The sequence below is a fragment of the Peromyscus californicus genome, unplaced genomic scaffold (assembly GCF_007827085.1).
Source record: "Peromyscus californicus insignis strain IS unplaced genomic scaffold, ASM782708v3 Scaffold_1__1_contigs__length_55948999, whole genome shotgun sequence".
In the NCBI taxonomy this organism is placed as follows: Eukaryota; Metazoa; Chordata; class Mammalia; order Rodentia; family Cricetidae; genus Peromyscus; species Peromyscus californicus.
The window spans coordinates 14,349,825-14,368,403 of record NW_026294492.1 but is presented as its reverse complement, the minus strand read 5'-3'; the positions used below and the strand labels follow the sequence as shown (position 1 = coordinate 14,368,403).

General features: G+C 44.1%; 1 protein-coding gene across 2 annotated transcripts; it reads left to right on the top strand.

Moving 5' to 3' along the window:
* The first annotated feature begins 3,128 nt into the window (after positions 1–3,128).
* Ttc32 (tetratricopeptide repeat domain 32) lies at positions 3,129–8,674 on the top strand. Of its 2 annotated transcripts, XM_052745932.1 has the most exons (4): positions 3,392–4,483; positions 5,675–5,812; positions 7,354–7,520; positions 8,262–8,674. In XM_052745932.1, the coding sequence occupies exons 1-4, from the start codon at positions 4,446–4,448 to the stop codon at positions 8,399–8,401; spliced, it is 483 nt and encodes a 160-aa protein (XP_052601892.1). In that variant the 5' UTR covers positions 3,392–4,445; the 3' UTR covers positions 8,402–8,674. The 2 variants fall into 2 exon arrangements, with proteins under 2 accessions (XP_052601893.1, XP_052601892.1); XM_052745933.1 differs by lacking the exons at positions 3,392–4,483; positions 5,675–5,812 and adding an exon at positions 3,129–3,357.
* The last annotated feature ends 9,905 nt before the right edge of the window (positions 8,675–18,579 follow it).

Here is an 18,579-nt window from a genome sequence, read left to right as displayed (position 1 = left end):
ATTATGAGAATTGTTCCCTCAGAGACCACACAAAGTTCACATCAGAAACAAGGAAAAAAATCATTACAAAGTAACAGAGTATTAACTTTGTTGATGTAGCTCGAAACGCTCATCCTGGGTATCCCAAATGCAAAAGCAATATTATGTTGCCCTCTGCTGTCTATTTCTGTCATTATTTTCTCAACGTTTTAAGAAAGTAATTGAACTATAAAAGTCACAGGCTCATAGGATTAATTTTCAGAAATATGTGAGAATATGGATGAGAAAATAAAAGTAGCCTTAACCTTTTTGAAAACAGTGTTCATTTACACTTGAGATGAATTTCAGAAGAAGTGAAGCTGAAGAAATGAGTGTATCACAGACAAGTGTCTCCCCACAAGAACCGTTAGCTCTTTTCTCTCCAGTTAAAAACACACCAGAGGACTAAGCTTATTTAAGCACCTTCTGATACGGTACACATTACGTTTCTGGTTAGTAAAATTTCGAGAAATCTGAGCCTGGGAAGATGGAATTCAGGCTCTCAGCACCCACATGAAAACAGGTGATAGTAGCCTGCCTGTAACTCCAGCAGCTGGGAGGTTCAGCTGGCATCTCCTGGGCAAGCTGGCTAGCTGGACTAGCCGAACGGTTAGCAAGAACTGGGGTTCAGCATGAGACCGTCTCAATAAAGTGCAGAGCGGCCAAGGAAGATACTCCTCTACCTCTGGCCTCATACCCTCAAACATGTGCACACACATGTGAAAAAAGACACAGATAGACATTTGCATGCACACAGACCCATATAGACACATTAAAAAATAAAGCAGAAGTTAAAAGGGTGAGAAAAGATGTGTCATGCGAATGGTAAGGTCAAGAATGCCTGTATGGTCTCACTAATAACAGCTACTGATAAAAAGGGTTTTAATTTTTCAAGTGCTTTTCTATGTGAATTGAGAAGACCACAGTTTCCCCCTTTTCATTCTGATCACGTGGTATGTTACACTGATTAATTTTCATGTGTTGAGTTATCCTTGCATTTCAGGAGTAATTCCCATTTGGTTACAGTGCATAGTTCTTTCAATTGCTGCTGCATTTGATATGGTAGTCTTTTGTTACGTTTTCTATTAATGCAGGCTGCAGAGATGGTTCAGCCATTAAAGGCTATGCCACAACCAAAATGCCAAGTTTCACATAAGTGCCAATCACAATGGGTGTTGATTGGTCTGTAGTTTTCCTCTAGTGAAGCGGTTCTCAACATGTGGGTCTCAATCCCTTTGGGTTGAATGACTCATAGGAGTCGTCTAAGACCATCCTGCATATCAGATATTTACATTACGATTTATAACAGTAGCAAAATTACAGTTATGAAGTAGCAATGAAAGTAATTGTATGGTTGGGAGTCAGCACAACACTAGGAACTGTATTAAAGGGTCGCAGCATTAGGAAGGTTGAGAACCAGTGCTCTGGTGTCTGGCAAGCATTGACATCAGCAATATTTGCTTTACAGAATAATGTAAGATGTGTTCTTTCCTGTTTTTAGAGTTTAAAGGCGGGTGTTGACTCTTCCTTAAATGCTTATAATAACTGGAATAGCCATCAGATCTAAAAATATCAGCCTCTTTCCTAGTTAGAGGTCTGTTGGCATTTTCTAGTTCTTGATTCAGCATTGGTTTCTATTTACTTTTCCATCCATCCTTTATAGAAAAAAAATGCTGTTCTCCTTCTCTACATGATACCAACCATCATCTAATTTAAAAAGACTTTGTTTCCAGGCCGTGGTGGCATACGCCTTTAATCCCAGCATTCAGGAGGCAGATGCAAGCGGGTCTCTGAGTTCATGGCCAGCCTGGTCTATGGAGTGAGTTCCATGACAGCCAGGGCTACACAGAGAAACCCTGTCTTGAAAACAACAACAACAACAAACAACCCAAACCCAAACGAAACCAAAAAACCCAAACCAAAACAAACACACAAACAGAAAACAAACAAACAAAAAACCTTTAACGACTTAGTTTCCCTGCTAAGCTGCAAGGTACTGAGGACAAAAAGCTTTGTTCATTGTATTAATCCCAGTTTTAAAATGTGTGTGTGTATATATTCTTTCAGCAGGAAGTTCTATGTTAAAAATGACAATTACTTTCCCAGTTGATGTCTTTCTTCTCTGACCTGTATTTTTATAGCTAATTCTACCAAACGCCTCATATTATTTATTTTGTATCATTGTAACCGTGCTAGTCGGGGTCACTTATAAATAAATTCATTCGACTCAGTTTGGGGGCTGGGAAGTCCACGTATATACAGGCCTTCTTGCCTCACCACAGCATGGCAAAAGACACACAAAGAACAGGTGTGCAGCAGTCTGCCTTTTAAATGAGTGGCACCCCTCCATTCATGAGGGTGGAGCCCACCTGCGTTAGGTCCCACATCAACACACTACTGCATTAAGATTCCCACTCCTGAGTTGGGGGGAATACATGCAAACCGGAGCACTCCTTTTTTATGCATTGGGAACTCTGCTCTATTTAGACAACTACATTCTTTTCATTTTTGGAACTTAATGTTCTAAATATTTAGCTTTTAATTCACCCGGAATCAGCACATAAGCACCGTATCTTAAGTGCTTCCTTAAAAAACACAAGACCCTCTCTTTAAACAAAAGAAATTGACTTAAGGCCAGTCTTCTCCCGATCTCTGCATCAGGCTCCTCAAATAAATATATATTCATCTATCTATCTCTCTCTCTCTCTATCTATCTAATGTATCCATCTATGTATCTATTATCTATCATTCATCTATCCATCTCTATCAGTCTGTCTAATCTAATCTCTATCATCTATATCTCTATCAATCTCTATCATTTACCTATATCTATCATCTATCTTTATCATGTATGTATGTATGTATGTATGTATGTATGTATGTATGTATGTATGTATGTATGTATGTATGTATGTATGTATGTATGTATGTATGTATGTATGTATGTATGTATGTATGTATGTATGTATGTATGTATGTATGTATGTATGTATGTATGTATGTAAACACACATCACAAAGATTTTAATTTCCCGCCAGCTCCGCCAGGCGCGACCAGTCTATCTCGCGATACTACAGGTCCTCACACAGGACAAACTTCCTCATTCTGGAGCGAGCGGCTCGCTTCCGAAGTCCCGTGTGCGGACGGGCAGACGGGCGGGCGGCTGTGGTTCCGCCTCCCCCGGAGCGAGGCCTCGGTCATGGCCGGGCCGCCGGGCCGAGAGAGCCGAGAGGGGCCGGCCGCCCTGGCGCTGGCCCAGGCTCGCTTCGCCAGGGGCGACTTTGCCGAGGCGCAGGCGCTCTACTCCGCCTTCATCGGGCAGTGCGCGAGTCGCGGGAGGTAAGTCTCGCGAGACGGGGATGGCGTGGCGGGGGCGGGGATGGTGCTGGTCCCCGGACGGACGGACGGACGGACGGACGCGGACGCGGTCCTCGGAGTCCCCGGGCGGCCCCGCTCATGCCGTCCTCAGGCCCCCCGGCGAGGGCGGTGCGAGGGTTCGCGTTCAGAAGCTGAGGATTCTTAAGGGGAACACGTCCCATCACACCGCGAGATTCCTTTCTAGCGAGAATCCAGCCGTCGATGGCGTTTTTAATGGGCCAGTAAAGCTCGTTGTTACTTGGATGTTGGGGTTAGAGGAGCTTATCATCAAGCTGCACCTCTGACCCCCGCTGTTAAGCCCACCCCGCTTTTAAGTCTTGAGAAAACGGGGCCGTGTTTCGAGCGAACGTATTTTGGAGCTGCTGAATTGAGCCAGATGTCTGTGATAGTCCGTCTACTAAGATTTTGACATCTGCTGGGGGGGGGGGGGGTCTTGATTGGGTTCCCGTTCTCTGCCAGTTAAAGAATTAAAAGGCAGTAAAAAAAATCTCAAGCCAGGGCAGATGGCAGCAGTGAAAACAGCTAATGAGTGAAATGACAGCTAACGACAGCATTATAACGAGGGAGGGTTTTCTAGGGGTGAGGAGACATGCAGCAGGCAGAGCGGAGGGGGATTTCAGGAACCCCCAAATCCAGTCTTCTGGGGGTGTTAAGGGACTGAGGGTTGGTCAGTTTGAACACAGGGTGGCTGAAAGGTCCTCAACTTCGGCCTAAACATGTCCTGATCCAGCTTCGAACTTGTGTAGGGGAAGAGCAGATCCATCAGCAGGGGACCCTCCTGGTGGGAAAAAAGTCCCACCAGGCCTCCTTTTTAGGCTGCCAGGTTTTTGTTTCAGGTCTGCAGGGTGAGGAAGAAGCCGGCCAGCTTGTCCTGGCTCCTCTCCTGATCCTTCTACCTCTCAGGGAAGTCTCAGCTCCCAGTCTCCCTGTACTGACTGTGAACTGGTGGTTAAATCTGGAGACTTGATCCAACTCAGAAAGGAGAACTTTTCTGTCTGCGGGTTCACACTTCCACTGTGAACATTTGAAGCCTGGTTTTACTCTTTGTGATGTTAGCAGGCTCGTTAACTTCTCAGTTGACGCCCGGGTATGTAGCATTAGTTACATTGCTGTGCTTGTGGGTGGTGTGGAGCGAACACAGAGAAATTGGTTGGGCAATTTCTCGACGCTTGTGTGACCTGCATCATCACCCTTCTCTCGCTTGGGAGTTTGATTTTGAGACATGGTTTCCCCATGCAGTCCTGGCTGTCCTGGAACTCCCTCGACACTCCAGGCTGGCCTTGAATTCAGAGATCCACCTGCCTCTGCCTCCCAAAGGGCTGGGATTAAAGCCACTATGCCTGGCTTGTCCTGGAAGATTTTTTTTTTTTTAAAATGAAATGCAAGCCTGTCTTTTGTATGAGATCTAATACTGAAGGCTGCATTCCTACTTGTTTGTAAGACTCAAGTGGATTTAAGTCAGAAAGCCAAAATTGTTTTCTCATTTTAACACTACACTACATTAACATGATAGTTAACAGAAATTTCTTTATTAAAAAATCCAGTGTTTTTATTAGTGCTTTGAGAATTTCATACAGTGTATGTTGATAATCTTCACTCACTCCCTACTACTCATCTTAACTCCACTCAGCTCTCCTCCCACTTCTTCTGCCTTTTTTTTTTTTTTTTTTTTTGGTAATCACCAAGTCCCATTTTGTGCTGCCCATTTCTCAAGGATTTGGGCCATCCAGGAGTTAGGTCGACCTACCCGGGGCTATACCCTTAAAGAAAACTGCCCTCCTGCCCTCCCTCAGATTCCCTTAACTGTCTGTAGCTCCTCTGGGGCTGGAACTCTGAGCCCCTCCTCATCAGTGCTGGAGTGTTAACTGGCTTGATCGTGTGCAGACAACCGCAGCTGTCGTGAGTCGCGAATGCCGTGGTCCCGCAGTGCCCAGAAACGGCTGTTTCACTGTTTCTCATCCCCAGGCTCTTCCAGGTTTTCTGACCTCTCTTCCCCATCCCCTGGGCCTTGGCAGTGGGAGAGGGGCGTTGATGTAGGCGGAACCTTCCACGGACCCTTTGGTAATAGAAATTTCTGCAGAGATGCCAAAATGATGTTCCCACTCCCCTCTCACCTCCACCACCACTCCCGATAAACAACGCCAGCAAACACAGGAGACTCCGTTTCTCCTCTTGGTTAAGGCTCGAATGGGCTTGCCCGGGAAGTTTCAGAAACAATCAGCAAGAGGTGTGTGGACGCTACTTGGGCGTGTTAATCCTCCTCCTTTGCACATCTCAGCCCAAGAACCTCGGTCCACCACAGCAAGCCGATCTCCGTCCTGTGCAGGCTGGAAAAACCTGCCCGGCTGAGCTGTAAGAGTTCAGCATGCTCACCTTCTGGTCTCAGCATCACTATATCGCTGGCGCCTTGTCCCTGGCCAGTTTCTCATCTGTAAAATGAGCCTTCAGTTTCCTTAGAGTTCAGAACTTGAAGTGCATCAGTTCAGCTTTCCCCCTTAAATACATCTTTGGAAATTTAAATTTGTTTTTTAAAATATCGAGTGGCTAAATCATTTTGAAACGGTGTTTGCAACCTTTGATTGCTTTTCACTCGGATTTGTCATTTTTTTTTCAAATACTCAAGGAGCAGCTTTAGCCATAATTTAATTTTTCAAATATTTATCTTGTCCGAAGTTAGCAGATGCTAAAATTCCATATTCAGATTAGGTAACTTGGTTAAATGCAGTACAGAAAATACTAATGTGGGTTGCAGTGGGTAAAGGTCTTGGTGTACAAGTCTAATAACCTGAGTTCAAATCCTGGATTGTGTGTGAGGCTGGAAGGAGAGAACCACTCTTCAGAACTGTCCTCTGGCCCCTACAGACACATGGTGGCATGTGTCCTCCTACCATACCCACATACAAAAAGAAATACTATCTTTAAAAAATACCAGTATTGTAACAATGAAAGTCAATGTTCAGTATTAGCCCATCTCTCTCTTTTTAAAAATAGACTTCTTATGAACCTGTATAGGTGTTTTGCCTACGTGTGTGTCTGTGTACCAAGTGCGTGCTATACCCACAGAGGCCAGGAGAGGTCGTTAGATTTTCTGGTACTGGAGTTCAGGTGGTTGTGGACCACCATGTGAATGCTAGGAATCGAACCTGGGTCCTCTGGAAGAGCAACAAGTGCTCTTAACTGTTGAGCCATCTCTCCAGCCCCTGCCCGTGTCTTTAAGATTGCAAACAAAATGTCTGCTTTCATGAAAAGTAGGATTTAAAATTTGCCTTAATGAAATCTAACATTCTATGATTATCTGAGGATAAGACTTGATAACAAAGCTTTGAAACCTCAAATGAATAAAGAGAATTTTACTGAGGTAGATTTTCTTTCTGAAGTCTGGGGTCAGCAGTTCAGCTAGTGTCCTGACCAGACCTCCAGGCTGCTCCCAGCTGCCGGTGTCTTGAACTCTCACAGGAAGGGAAGACCTGTGGAATATTCTGCCGATGGTTAACCCACTCTTTAACCAGTGTTTTTTGACTTCAGATCCAATTGTTTGAAGACCACTGACATTTTAGAGTGAATTAAAAGTGGCTGTGACACTTAGGTAGCACACTGGTAACCTGGGCGGGCTTTCCTTGACCAGCATGCATTTCTTCCCTCCAGTGTGGGCTCTGAAAATGTTCAGCAATCATTTTAGTATTGAGCAAAACATGTTGGTAATGAACAGGGGCTTTGAAGATTCTAAAATCCCCAGACTTCAAACCCACGTTGTGCGGTAGCCCCACGAAAGTCGCCCCTGGCCCTAAACAGAAATTGATTTCAGGTTGTCAAGCCCATTTTGCTTTTTCAACTTGACGTTTCAGCTTGCACACAGTGTGTTGTAGGCTATGGCGTCTGCCAGTGCCCCAGAGAGCGTGGCAGGACAAGGGAGGGGCGTTTAACAATGTGCTTTCAATGTGGACTTTTTGTTTAAAGCGAATGCAGCCCCGAGGATTTGGCGACCGCATATAACAACAGGGGGCAAACCAAGTACTTCAGCGTTGATTTTTATGAAGCCATGGACGACTACACGTCTGCTATAGAAATCCTGCCCAACTTTGAAGTTCCGTATTACAACAGAGGCTTGATACGCTATAGGCTGGGTAAGGTTTTGTTTTTCTCTAGTGTTTTTGCTTTTCTCGTGGACTGTATTCTGTTGCTTCACAGTGATCAACTGTTGTGAAGGAATCAAGTTTGACAGTTAGGTGATTTTTAGGTTTAAAAGGCATTTCCTAGGCATGCTCTGAGAATGGGACCTGGATGCAGGAGCAAGGGTGACCCCATTACTCTGTCCTCACGATGAGGGTAATACTGACTGGCACCTGCGACACTTTCTAGTAGAAAAGGCAGGGCACAGTTGAAAGTGAAGTTTTTAGAAGCCTGGATTAAAGAGGCTTTGGATACTGTTTCCCATTGAAAATAAAAAGAAAAAAGATCTATTTCTCAGTTTCACTGCAGCTACGTAAAATGGTTGATACAGTTTTGTTGACATTTATATGCTCCCCACCTATTAAATCGGATACAAATCATCACTAATTTTCTTTGTTTTTTGTGTTTTGTGTTGTTGGAGATTGAACCCAGGGCCTCATGTTGGTAGATGAGTGCTAATGTTGCTGAGCATCATTCCCTGTCCTCCATCACTGATTTTAGAGTCCCTCGCTCCATAAGGGCACACATTATTTTGACAGAGCATCTTAGATCACCGAGAGAGGCAACTTCCTTTTGGAGGCATTTTTGAAAGCTCGTAAATGTGAAACTATGTATATCCAAACTTCACTGTGCAGTTGTGAAAATACTCAACTTTTTTTTTCCCTTTTCTTTTCATCTCTGGGACTCTGCTGTAGGGTATTTTGATGAAGCTTTGGAAGACTTCAAGAAGGCATTAGACCTAAATCCTGGATTTCAAGATGCTGTTTTGAGCTTAAAACAGACCATTTTAGACAAAGAAGAAAAACAAAGAAGAAATGCTGAGAAAAGTTACTGAAACTTAAGTTCTTGAAATTTTAACTCAGGGTCCTTAAACCTACATCTGATTAGCTCTAAGATACGCACGGAACTATTTTGATTATGTGAGAGACTGAATTTTAGAAGTGAAAGTAAAATAATATGTTTAATCAAAGTTACTCATTTCAAGAGAGACCATGTTGGATAGATCTTTTAATAGAGTAAATAGATAATATCAATGTACATTTATAATAATAACAAAATATTTAAATCGGTATGTATGATTTTTAGTAAAGATTTTATTTTTACTACATATTTTTATTCCTGAATTTTAATTTTTTCCCCACCCATAGAAAGGTTGCTGGTAAAATACAATCCAGACATAAACTCCCTCACATAGGTTCACTAGTGAACGTATCACGTTTGCTTTTTCTGTATTCTTAAAACCAAAACCTTCCACTTCCAAGTCTGAGGCAGGAGGATTGCTGTGATTTCGAGGCCAGCCTAGGCTATAGAGACCCTCGAACAAAACCCAACAAAATGAGACAAAAACCAGACAGATTTTTTTGCTGACCCACTTGAGAATAAAATACTGATGTCACAGTACCCAGACGGATTTTTTTGCTGACCCACTTGAGAATAAAATACTGATGTCACAGTACTTCACCCATAAACAGGTTCTTCCTGCATCTTCCTAAATACAGTTCTCCATAGCCATGTGCCACTGTAACACCTAGTAAAAACAATACTATAATATGCTCCATATCCAGGCCATGTTCACATTTCCCCTGTGACTTCGGATAATTGCGTCATGTTCTCATGTCTCAGTGTCGGAGTCTTTTCCTCTGGGGTCGTCCCCTCCTCATTTTCTCCCCACAGCTCTTTGAGAACTCACTTACTTTTCATTTGGTAGTGGACTGAGAGACAGGACTCCTGGGCTTAAAAATACGTGCCCATCTTATGGGAGAGCAGTGGGAAACATTTCATCCTACACTTGATGTTTGTCTAGAAATCATTAGAGAGATAGGCTAGGGCTTGAGGATTGAAGACAGCTTCTGTCTCGATGTCTATGATGATGGACACTATCAGTAGTTCTCAAATACTGCTCAAAGTCTTTATGAAATGGTGTGGGGTAAGAGGGAGCTGACCAAGTAAAAACATATATTAATGCAAAGCTTAAAAAATCTGTTTTGGGTTCTGCCGACAACCATCAGGGCTCTCACGAACTGGGAAGAACTCGGAGGAAGCAAGCCAAAGCCAGCGCGTCCCATCAACAATTTTGTTTTTATTGTTGTGGTTTGGCATCCCGAGATACAGACCCTCAACTCTGAGGTCTCCCAAACTGGTTTATTGCTGCTGTGGGAACACTGTTCTGGATGGAAATTGCCCCCACTGGAGAGAGACAAAGCGCATTTGCCTGGCATTCAGAGCCCTCCCTGCAGAACTCCCGTGGTTTCGGATGCCATCACTATCACACCCTTAACTTTATTTATTTATCTTTTCTCTTTCTTTCTTTTTTGAAGTGATCTCATGAAGCAGAGAAAGTAATTGCCCTGTTGGTAATTTGGAAATAATATCTGGCAAAATTTATGGAGAATTTGTGCTGCAGGTGAATGCCTGTGAAGAGGAAATCACGTTCGATGGCCAGAAATGAAAAGCTGCTCTCTTTTCCTAATTGCTCACGTCTTCCAAAATGACCTATCTCTGTTGGGAAGGGCATTACAAGAATTTATAATATTGCATGAAAACAGAAAACTCCTTAAAAAAAAAAAAAGCCCATTTGTAAGAAAACAAAAACAAAAAAGCCCAAGCTGTCCTGACCTTGGGAGAGCTAAACACATTTCCACCCAGAGAATCAAGTAATACTTAAACAATTTTATTTTCTCTTGGCTCCTACTCTCTCTTTTCTACTTACAACTGGAGTCAGATGTAGTATGAAAAAGAAAACTTGTTAAAACATTTTCATTTGCTTTGCTAGATTTTATTACTCAAAGTTTCTACATTTCTCAGAAAAGCAAAACCACTGACGCGTAGTATCAACCCTCGCCGACACGTAGTTTCCCTTGTCTTTTACTGGACATAACTAACTAGTATGTTTACTGTGTTCCATCTTCTCCAAAACTAGGCTTCTCACAGCCGGGGCCTGTTTCTCACTGGCTGACGGATCCCTTGGGTAGTTAACTGTTGTTTATCCTCATGACTGTTCCAATTGCCCCGCATCTCATAGCTGCTAGAAAAGTGCCCAAACTCAGTTACCCCGGCATCGCCCCTCTGCAAAAAAACAAAACAAAACAAAACAGGACTTGCAGTTCATTATACAAATTGTTTCACAAAGGATAGTAAAATGGAGTTAAGTGGATTTAAATTACTTTCTCGAGTTTAGAAAATGATTTGTAGCACTGGTTGAGCTGTTTTTCTCTTCCAAGGTTGGACCTGAAGGAAGTCCCTGGACTGATTTGACAGCAGCAGACAGCAGTGAGGGAACAAGCTAGATTTCCTAGTCAGCCCTCCATCCTCAAACGTGATCTGATTGCTTTTCCTGTGGCATTCCCGGGTTCTCCGACCCTCGCTGGCATCTCTACCCTCCAGGGTTAGCGGTATGCCGTTTTGGAGGTCATAAATCTTCCAGTGGGCATGCTACATTTTATTCCTGCCACTCAGGGCAAACCAGTTCACTGTTTATACTGTGCGAAGACTCAAAGTCTCTATCTGCTGGGTCTAGACGCCTTCCAAATTTAACTTGAGGTTCCACATAGTTAAATCTTTCAGTTACTTAACGACTTCAGTTTGTCAACCAAAATGCTTCTGAGTGAAAGCTATTAACCATGAAGAGAAAGTTTGTGTTATATTTAATTGGAAATTTATACATTCTATTTTATCCCATCTACTTTCTTTTTTTTATTTTATTTATTTATTTATTTTTCTATTGTGTGTAGCCCTGGCTGTCCTAGAAATTGCTTTGTAGAGCAGGCTGGCCTCAAACTCAGAGATCTGCCTACTTCTGTCTCCCAAATGCTGGGACTAAAGGTGGACACCACCTTACCCCACTTACTTACTTTCACAAATAGAAAAATAAATCAGTGACAACAAGTGTCTCTAACAGTGTAAACGATCAGTTGGCAATAAACTTATAGAATCAATGTTTACTTTTTCCCTGAAGTATTATGAAACAGTTTTATTGGGATATAATTTACATATTCAACCAATCCATTTGAAGTTATAGTTAGGAGGTTTTAATTACATTCAGAGTTTCAACACTAGTTTTTTTTTTTTTTTTTTTTGGTTTTTCGAGACAGGGTTTCTCTGTGTAGCTTTGCGCCTGTCCTGGAACTCACTTGGTAGCCCAGGCTGGCCTCGAACTCACAGAGATCCGCCTGGCTCTGCCTCCCGAGTGCTGGGATTAAAGGCGTGCGCCACCACCGCCCGGCCTCAACACTAGTTTTTAAAAACCTATTTTCAGGCTTTGAGGTGGGGCTATCTCATGGTCTTGCGTTTGAAGAATACTTTGTCAGTGCAGAAAAACACCTTTAGTTGAATTAAAGACTAGCTACAAGCATGCTTCAGACAGCACATGCGGAAGACAGATCAAAGGTGTTGCCCCTCTTGGCTTTCCCAAAATGTACCACACGGTTTAAACCTTTATAATAGTCTCTGGCTAGAAACTTGAGTAGAGGAAATGGGTTTTACCTGCTTGGAACAATAATGTTAAATGTTAGATTTACTTGGATTGTTCGAGTTAGCAAGTGATTGTTTTGAAAAATTAATTGTTGGGACTGGAGCGACATCTTAGATACTAAGAGCACTGGATGCTCTTCCAAAGGACCCTGGTTTAATTCCTAGAATCCACATGGTGCCTCACAATCATCTATAACTCCAGTTGTTCCAGGGGATCCAATGCCACCTTCCTGCATCCTCTGGCTCTTCATGCATATGGTGCACAGACATATATGCAGACAAGACCCCTATACATAGACAATAATAAAACTCAATCAACTGTTGAGATATGTGATGTGAGAACCCCGTGAACAGGACTTTGAACTGCTGCTTTGTGCGCCTCGTACGGTTTTAATGTTTATTTAGATTTCGCTTTTAGTGTTTTCTAGATTTCTAAAAAAATGTGCCAATTAATCAGGGAAATAGCATCCCAGTTTGACATGGCAGCAGAGCAGAAAGGGGAAAGAGGTTTACAACATTTCTTAGCCAGTGTTAGGGGACCTCAAAGGACTCTTCTCTCCATGAACAAGAAAGGAGGAGGATAAATACAGTTTTTTTTTTCCTGTGTAAGGTTTTCCTTGGTACCATTAAACAACAGCTCATGCTTTTTAAAATGATAGGAACGTAAAAAACCACAAAAGCAAGGGCAAAAGACAAATGATGGAGACCGAGAAGTGAGAAACGTTTAGAAAGTCGGGCCGGGGAATATACAGATGACAGTAAACGGAGAGAACACTTGTGTCCTGGGTTAGTGATGCCAGTGTGCACGCGTACCACCCGAGGGGTGGACGCCATCTTGGTTTCCACAGAGGACGAAGCTGAGGCCAAGACAGGAACTTCCCAAGTCCATACAGACATCTGGAACCACAGTAGCAATCGGTGTTTGTTCTCCAGCTGGCGTCGGCTCAAAGTAGATATGTAGATTTTTTTTTTTGGTCCCAATTAAAAAAAAATAAATTGCTTATAAAATGTTTTAGTGCCCATCAAGGTGAGTATCCAAACAATGTTACATTGATTTTTTTTTTTTTTTTTTTGCCTTTTATAACAGAGCGTTATTGCATCTCTGGAATTGCTTGTGGCTCATTTTCACTCCTGATTGAAAACAGACCCAGGAGATGGTGAAAAGCAGATTAATATTAAGAGCAAACTCCACTTGGAGACTTGAAGGCCACGGCTGCCAATATGTAGATTTGTGTCTTATGTTGAGCAAAGGCATCCAACACTTAGAAAGAGTGAACCAGACGAGTGCGTGCTCTTCCAGAATCACAGGCATCCCCGCCAAACATACCCACCCAAGGACGGTTGCATTCCGGTGATTGAGACCAGGGCCCAAGGTTACATGAACTTGTCCGGTTTTGTCCAGAGGGCATGCAAATGAGTCGTCCGGTAGGCAAGATAACCCCAAAGGTCCCGGTTTTATTGCCCTCCAGGGCACCCACCAGTTTGGCCTCTAAGAGGGCAATGTGAGTTCTTCATCTGAATTCTCCTTGCGTTGCCTGAGAATCCTCACTTCTCTCAGCACCTCAGGGTTCTTTCCTGGATGCCGTGATTTCATTCCGTGTTCTTATAGGGCCCATTTAACTTAAGATTTTAATATTTGACAGTACTATTAAAAAAATTAGCACCTTAGATAGAACGTCTCAGTATACAGGCCTGTTATTTCTAGCAGGAACAAGGGTGGAGAGGGTCCCAAAGGGTCTCTTTTCCTGTTGTCACATGAGCAGAAGTTTAATTGTGCCCTGAAGCGATGTACAGGGAAACACTTTCACTGTACACACACCGAAAAGCGGCCCAATGACAGAAGAGTATCTGTGAAACGCCAAGGCTCCCCCATGGTTTCTGCTCTCACTTTCTTATAGTTACCACCATTTACTTCCTATCTTTCAAGATCACTTCCTTTGTACACATACATGGTCTCTTTCCCACATACATCTACAAGCAAAGAATTATGTTGTGCACATCATCAAGCAGCTTGAGTTATTTTAATATTGTGGTCATGTTTCCATAGAGGAATATAAACCACCTTAAAAATGATTGCTTCTATTTTGTTATGAAGTCAGTGCAGGGTAATAATAATTGAACACTACAAGAGTTATATATGAAAGCCAAGGTGCCACCTACACATGCCCTTTACCAGGCAATAACTTAATTAGCATAACTAGAAGCCAAGGTTCCAAAATACATCTATTCCTGCTGATCACATCTTCAGAAAATGCCTTTAGTTCTGGTTGGGTATGGGGGGGGGTGCATGCCTGTGACTCCAGCATTTAGGAGATGGATCAGGACTTTAAGGTCATCCTTGGCTACATAGTGAGGTCAAGGTTAGCCTGGACTACACAAGACATCTCAAAACAAGACTGACTTTTGGTTCTGTTGGTATCTTAGTGGGTATTCTTTCTAGACAGTTTTGGATGGTTTGTACCAAGAATGCTGCTGAACGTAGTCTTCTGAACATTATTTCTCCTTGGTGAAAAGCTCTTTGGAGGATTACAGAGTTGATGAGGCACACACTTCCCTTGGCCCACACTCGTGTCTGGGGCTTGCCCCATGGCTGACAGAATCGCGCTGTGTGTTCCCATACCCGACTCCCGCCTGCTAACCTCCCATGGACCCAGGTCCCAGAAGTTTTCATCTCACCTGCGGTAGCTGCATGTCAAAATCCATCCCCTGCCTGTGTAGTACAAGTGTTCTGCTTTGCCCTCACCCAAAGTCTGCTTTCACATGGCCGCAGAGTGGGATCCTTCATGTGTGATGGTTGCATCATAGGGCAAGTAGCTCTCACAGAGGCCAGCACTACAGAGCCTTGCCTTCGCTGTCCCTCTGGGGACCCCTCACTCCCTAGCTTTTTTTTTTTAAATTTTAATATTTTATATATTTTTATTTTATGTGTAGAAGTGCCTGACTGTATGTCTTTGTACCACATGCATGCAAAGCCCACAGAGGCCAGGAGGGCATCTGACTACCTGTGACTGGAGTTAGAGATGGTTGTAGGCCTTCATGTGGGTGCTGGGAATTGAACTTGGGTCCGCTGTAAGAGCAGCCGGTGCTCTTAACCACTGAGCCATCTCTCCAGCCCCCCTCACCCCCCTTTTAAGATTTATTTATTTATTTATTATGTATACAGTGTTCTGCCTGCAGGCCAGAAGAGGGCACCAGATCTCATTATAGATGGTTGTGAGCCTTCATGTGGGTGCTGGGAATTGAACCTGGGTCCTCTGTAGGAGCAGCCAGTGCTCTTAACCTCTGAGCCATCTCTCCAGCCCTCACTCCCTAACTTTGTCTTGGTCTTTCTACCACGACCTGCTTAAAAGCACAAATCTCACTCACCCCTCCGTGCCTTTATATTCTCTCCACATATACCATGCTTTATTCGCCTGGTCTTGGTGTCTTCTCCTCCCTGGCAGGTGAATTATGGGGGCAGCGATCTGTGTCTGTTTTGTTTACTGCTGTGCCCGCAGCACCTAGAACGGCCAGGGGTCTCAACTGTGTGGAGTGGATTAAGGAGCCAATTTTCACCTGCAGTTTCGTAGATTAATCCCTGGCTAATAGGGATGGGATGCGCCAATGCTTGGTCCTTCTCGGTTGACCTTGGAAGTTGGGCCTAATCTACAGTGAAGTTTTCATTTTACTTAAAGCAATCAACCCTTGTGGTTTAATCTAGAAGAAGAAGGCCTTGGAGATGGTTAATTTCAGCAGTGATTTTGTTTTAATACAACTTCATAACATGTGCCTGTGATGGGTTGAACTGTATTATTGTGAAAGATAGGATGCAGGCTTCGCTACAGATTCCTCACATGCTACCTTATTTGGGAATGCAGACAGTACATATCTACTTAGTCAAGACAGTATAGACAGAGAAGATGAATCCCTAAGCCAATGACTGATGTCCTTATGTAACACCACCCCATATGACCGGTGTCTTTAGAATAAGAAAGACACTTGGAGAAAGACACATGGAAGGCCACTTGTGAGGCTTTTGTGAATTGTGATCTACAAGCCAAGGGTTGTCTGGGGCTGCCAAAAACTGAAAGAAGCATGGAAAATCCTTTCCTGGAAGCTTTGGGAGGATGAGGATCCTGTCTACACCTTGACTTTGTACTCCTAATCTCCAAACTAGAAGAGTATACAAGTTAGCGCTCCTTTGTCATGGCAAATATTGGGAAGATGTGACCACACCTAATAAGTATGAGTTCAGTTTTCAAGGCACAGGATTTTGGCACAAGTGCTTTTGTGTTCTGGTACCCACAGATGTAGCCCTGTTGAAGAAAAGGTGTGCCTTTTGATGGAGCAACCTTATAAACAAGATTTCCGAGATAGGGGAGGAGAGAGAGGGGCTGTGTGTGTCTCTCTTTGATCGTGACCTTGACTTGAGGAACCTATGACTAAGCGCTGTGCAAAACATGCTGCTTTGCCCTGGCTGCCTGCTGAGAAACTCATAACCACCCCGTGTGTGGTTTCGAGACACTCCATTCTTGGAGAGCCGAGGCCCTTCTGAGTCGAGATTGGAAGAGTGGGACTCACCTCAGGCTGCCAAAAAAACAAAGCATTCCTAGCAAGCCAGGTGAAAAACATATCCAAGTTGGCTGCCAGGCAGGACTGGGAGCTGTCAGTCTGGGGCTCACAGAGCAATAATTATTTCCATCGCAAAGACTAGCTGCCAGTAGAGTCGTCGGAGTTGGACCAGCCTCTTGAACTGGGAGGTGCTTGTGTGTGGCACCCCATGCCCCCCAATCTGTCACTCCAGCGTGGGTCACAGTTGCTGGTGGTCACTTCCTCCCCCTTGGTCTCCTCATCCCTCACTTCTGCTTCTCTCAGCGTTCCGCCCAAAGATGAATACCATCTTTCTCCTTTACTTAAATCTTCGCTTACCCTTCAAGACCCATCCCAGCCACTACCGTGAAATCCTTCCCATCGCCGCCACCCTCCCCCACCCCCCAGTTCACTCCTCATTTTCCAGTTCCCACTGCTCTAATGGGGTAACTGGAGGTCTTTGGCTACTGAGCATGTCCACAGAGAGTGGTCTGGGCATGACCCGGGCTCTGCTCGGAGGAATGTAGACTCTTGGAGGTGGAGGTAGAGCTGAGTGGTAGGTACAGTCTGTGTTTAGCAATGTGTGGGCCTCGGAGGATGAAGAGGATGGAGGGAGGAAGGGGAGGGAGGAAAGGAAGGCAGCAAGGAGGGAAGTGAAGGAAATGTAGGTTCTAAATAGGCTGCAGGTTACTGTCATTTGCTCTGGATTGGTTTCATCTGTAGGTGGTTCTGACGGGAAACTAAAGGCAAGGCCTTTTCTCTGCTCTGCGGCCGTGCTACACAGTTTCTGGTGTCCAGACCAGCAGTGTTAGCGACACCCAGAAAGTTAGGAGAGATGAAGATGAGGTGGGTTTAGATCCCACCTCAAAGCAGCGGAATTCGACTTCCTAGAGTGTGGGGCCCAGACAGCTAAACAAGCTCCACGAAGACTCTCCTGTGCACTCAAGTCTGAGAACCGTAAATCGAATGAGCATCTGATTAGACCTTTTCATTCCATATTGGTCTCTCCCACAAGACGGGAAAAGGTGGTTGTGTCTTGGCACTGACCCTCTTCTAAGCATGGGAAGATAGACATCTAGGATCACCGGTGAGTTTCTCGTCCCCCACCTGACTCTGAACAAGTATGTGGGTGCTGGGGAGGAGGGGTGGGCAGTTGGAAAAGAGGACTTCTCTTCCTAGGTCTCGGGTTAGTTTTGAGGGGTGGTGTGCTCGCACTCTTAAATCAGAGGCCATCTTTACCATGTCATTTTCTTATCTCGTCCCAGCCAGACTTGATCCAGAACTCTGTCTCTAATAGTTTTTTGTTTCTTTTCTTTTCTTTCTTTCTTTCTTTTTTTTTTTTTTTTGGTGGGTTTCCTCCCTGGAAAAAAAATCATTTTTATTTGCTATTAAAATAAGCAATGCTGGCCCTCTTGCGTTTTCTGGATCCATAAGCCCTTCCTCTGGGCAGTGGCTGAGCTGGCTCCTAGGCCCACAGTATCACTGAGAAGGAATCTCAGACATGACTAATGTACAGTCCTCCTCGGCTTCCTACCCATGAGCTCTCATAAATCGGTGCTGTGTTCCATCAGCCTCAATTACCCGCCACAGCAGAGTCCCAGGCTGGAGAGCAGCCTGTCCCTGCCCCACGTGCTCTTCCTTCTCCCGTTCTCTGCTAGCTTTCTGATTGCCAGACTAATTCCTTTGGAATTGCTTAATGGGTGCACAGTTTTCACCGGACGTCTCAGGATGCTGGAGCTGGAGGGAACTGAAGAAATCATCCGCTTATTTATCTTGCAGGTAGACAGATCGGGGAGGAAATCCCGGGTTAAAGGTTATGCCGTTGGTTAACAACAGACTGAGGACTGGATTGAGCCCTTTAGTAGTAATGACTTCCATTGAGTGAAGGGCCTCAGTTTACCCTGCTCCCATTAATCTTGGCACCAAACCTTTGTCCATGCCAGGATCCAATTCTTCTATCAGGACCGTTCTCCA